Source organism: Chenopodium quinoa, unplaced genomic scaffold, assembly GCF_001683475.1.
Source record: "Chenopodium quinoa cultivar QQ74 unplaced genomic scaffold, ASM168347v1, whole genome shotgun sequence".
NCBI classification, from domain to species: Eukaryota; Viridiplantae; Streptophyta; class Magnoliopsida; order Caryophyllales; family Amaranthaceae; genus Chenopodium; species Chenopodium quinoa.
In genome coordinates, this window is record NW_018744537.1 from 2,173,514 (window position 1) to 2,177,428 (window position 3,915).

At 40.1% G+C, this 3,915-nt stretch overlaps 1 protein-coding gene across 1 annotated transcript; it reads right to left on the reverse strand.

The window, feature by feature from the left end:
* Positions 1-240: 240 nt before the first annotated feature.
* Positions 241-3,446, reverse strand: LOC110698951 (F-box/LRR-repeat protein 2-like). Its single transcript, XM_021876454.1, has 3 exons — positions 3,359-3,446; positions 3,193-3,256; positions 241-856 (listed from the first exon to the last, which is right to left on the reverse strand). The coding sequence occupies exons 1-3, from the start codon at positions 3,444-3,446 to the stop codon at positions 241-243; spliced, it is 768 nt and encodes a 255-aa protein (XP_021732146.1).
* Between the last annotated feature and the right edge of the window lie 469 nt (positions 3,447-3,915).

The window sequence follows — 3,915 nt, forward strand, 5'->3', positions numbered from 1 at the left end:
AGATAACTTGGAACAATTAAAGAGAGTGATTGATGTCAGGTATTGGAGAAAAGACGACAAGTATCTATATGCTCATTTGTGAGGAATTTTACTCCCCTAGACCCCCCCAACTCTAAAGATTTCAGAGATTGAGAAGAGTGCTGTAGGAGCCTTGAGATCCCAGTAAAAGTGTAGCTTTCGCAATTCATCAGAGCCAAGTCGGTAAGATGAATCTGTGCTTCTATTATAGACAAGAGAAACTCATCCGGTATGTCTACATGTTGGAGCTTTAGAGATCTTAAGTTGGTTAGGATTTGTAGAGCCTTTGACTCCAAATGAATCAATCTTAAGATATTTATATATGTATAATGAGTTCAAATGATGGCTGTTGTTAACAAGAAATGAAATCCCTTCTTGTGTCACAAAATTACAATCATGAATTTCAATATGCTCTAGTAGTGGACAGTTTTTTGACAGAGAAATAAGGGACTTATCTGAAATCCGTGATTTATTCGAAAGGTCAATCTTGCGTAATCTCTTGAGCTTGGATGACATATAATCTCTCCCTTCATCAGTCACAGAATTATAATGTGGTGCTTCATCCTCGATTTGAAGTTCCTCGAGCTGTAGGAAGGCGTCTACCACTCTGACAAAATCAGCATCTCCGTCTCCACCAGTAAACTTGAGTACTTTCAGATTCTTCATGTTTGTACCCAGCTCCTCTAACCAAAATTCTGGATAACTTCGACAATATGACAAAGCAACCAACTCTTCCAAGTCCAACCCGGACCGTGCAATCGCAAGAACAGCTTCATCAATGTCTCCTTTGAAGTTACAGACCTGTATCTTCTTAAGGTTGGAAAATCTTTGCAGCAGCCTACAGAGGATTGTGATTGGTGTATTACTTGAGAAATTTATGCTAACTCGCCGGGAATTAGTGATTTTCAGGAATCTCTTGCAGACTAAAGTGAATGATTCTCGATAGCTTGCATGATCAAGACGATTTTATATCATCTCACAGCAATCGTCGAGCAATTCTTTTCTTTCATCTTCTTTTTCCATTTCTATCTGCCCAAATGGGATCAGATCAGATTATTTGCAACATTGAGAATGTATTGCTTTATTTGTATCCTTTAAATAACAATGTAATTTGATCATTGACTGGTTTTCTTTCCAAAACAACGTGATCTGATCTTTTCAAGCTAAGTTGTGACTTGGTTGCCTTTACATAACAATGTGATTTGATCATTTCAAGTTTTGACTGGTTTTCTGTACAAAACAACATGAACTGATCTTTTCGAGTTTTGACTTAGTTTCCTTTACAAATTAATGTGATTTGATCATTTCAAGTTTTGATTGGTTTTCTTTACAAAACAATCAAGAACTGATCTTTTCGAGTTTTGACTTACTTTCCTTTACATAATAATGTGATTTGATCATTTCAAGTTTTGACAAAGAAATAAGGGACTTATCTGAAATCCGTGATTTATTCGAAAGGTCGTCACCGTGGCGGTGGCGTCTGCCCCGGCCGCCGCAACCGTGGTGGTGGCGTCTGGCCGGGACGCCGCCACCGTGGCAGTGGCATTTGGCCTGGAAGCCACAGTCACGGTGGCGGCGTCCCGACCAAGCGCCACCGCCACGGTGACGACGTCCCGGCCAAAGCCATCGCCACGGTGGCGGTGGCCCGGCCAGAAGCCACCAGCAGTTCCTCATTTTTATTTTATTTTTAGATTTTTGTTTTTATTTATTTTTTTGGTTTTTGAACTTTGATACTAATTTGAAATTAAATATGTGTTAATAATTTCAAAAAACAAAATAAAATTATGTGTTAATTTTGTATGAATATTTTTATACATAATTATGTGTTAATTTTGTGTTAAGTTTTGAAATTAATTATATGTTAATTTTGAAAGTAATTATATGTTAAATATAGAATTTAAATTTACAAATAAAAAATTTAGAAATTAATTATGTGTTAATTTTGTGTTAAATGTGTTAATTTAATCTTTATATAATTCTATGTATTTAAAAATAATATGTCATTGTTGCAGGATTATGGTGGAGACAGAAATGATTATAGTGGGATTTTTATACATGATGGTCCCTTCGAAGATGCTTAACAAGCGATTGATTGGGCAAAACAGGTTGCAATTAGATCTGGTTTTTGTTTAGTAGTAGCAACTCATAAATCTCAACGGGATGGTAGAATGGATCGCATTTTGAGATGCGACCGTTATCATAAAAGGGAGGAACGAGATTTCAGTACAACGATTCGGTTTGATACAAAGCGGAAAGGTAGTGGGTGTGAGTTCAGATTAAAGGTTCGACAACACCGAAGCTGTGATGGTTGGGAAGTGAAGGGTTACTCTAGATGGGGGTATCACAACCAAGAGATGATTGTATATCCATTGGGTCATCGACAGTTAAGCGGCCTAAGTCCTGCTACAAAACTAGTTGTCAAATAAATGAGTGATGCTCAAGTGAAGCCTGTTAAAATATTAGCATCTGTGTTAGAGAAATTTCCTGAAGACCAGCCAAACCGAAGACACATCTACAACGTCAGATAGAAACTGAGGTTTGAACGGTCAGAGGGAAGGAACCCTATTCTGCAGCTTCTACACCAGGCACAAGCACGTGGTTACCTGTTCAAGTTTTATTCTGATGAAGAGACATTCGAGGTGACTCATTTATTCCTTGTGCATCCTGATTGTGCTGATATGATCAAGTCTTGGCCATCTGTGATTTTGATCGATTCAACATACAAGACAAACAAGCACAAGTTCCCACTGGTTGAGATGATTGGGATGGCTCCAACGAACCAGAACTTTCTGATTGGTTATGCAGTCATCAAGGATGAGACGGCTGCGAGTTATTATTAGGTGTTGGAGAAGTTGAGAAACTACATCGGCCCTAATGTTCAGCCATCAGCCATCGTCAGTGATTGTGAGGGAGGTCTCTTTGCCCCTATAGCGGAGTTGTTTCCAGAATTGAAGCATCTACTGTGCACATGGCACATCAACGACTGTGTGAAAGTCAAAGCTTACCACGTTTTCAACAAGAATTTTCATTCAGCAGAGAGATTGCTAAATGGTAAGTGGCGGAAGATCTTGCAAGCTACCACAGAGGCAGAGTACGATCGAGCCTTGGATAACTTCAAGGATGCGTACCAATGATGTCCGGTAGTGGTAAACTATGTGATGCAACAGTGGATACCTCACAAGGAAAATTTTGTCAAATATTGGACAAACCAAGTTCTTCATTTTGGAACCACTACAACCTGTAAAGTTGAGAGCGCTCATAGAGCTTTGAAGGACTGGATTGATTCTTCCACCTTTGCTCTGGATACACTGTTCGAGAGAATAAACAAGGCTATTGATACTCAGAAGAACAACATCAAGAACTTTCTCGAGGACTCTAGACGGAGACATGGTATGATGTATTGCCATTTCATATTTAAGATTCTCCATGGTAGTGTGTCACACTACTGCTTGGGGTTGATTCTGAGCGAGCACAACAGGATGAAGGAGTTGGGTGATGAAGTGGCTATTTGGTGCGGATGTGCTATATTGTTGACTCATGGACTACCTTGTGCATGCTCCATTCACCGCGTGATTACCCAAGATATGGCATCGTTACATGTTGATCAAGTTCATCCATTTTGGCGGACGCTCGTTATTGGAGAGCATGTTGTTCCACGACGGCCGACCGTGGACAGGAGGAGCTGGAGCAGTTTCGTTCGATGTTTGACCGAGTGTCCTCTAGTCACCCTTCAATCATTCGTGATGCTATCCACGTACTTCATGACATGTTCAACCTGTCATGCTTGGATCACGAGGAACCTGAAGGGGTCGAGCGACCTAGAGTTCGACAACCACGGCGGAACAAGAGTGCGTTTGAGTACATTCAATTCGTGGTCGTGGTCCTGGTTGTTCATCG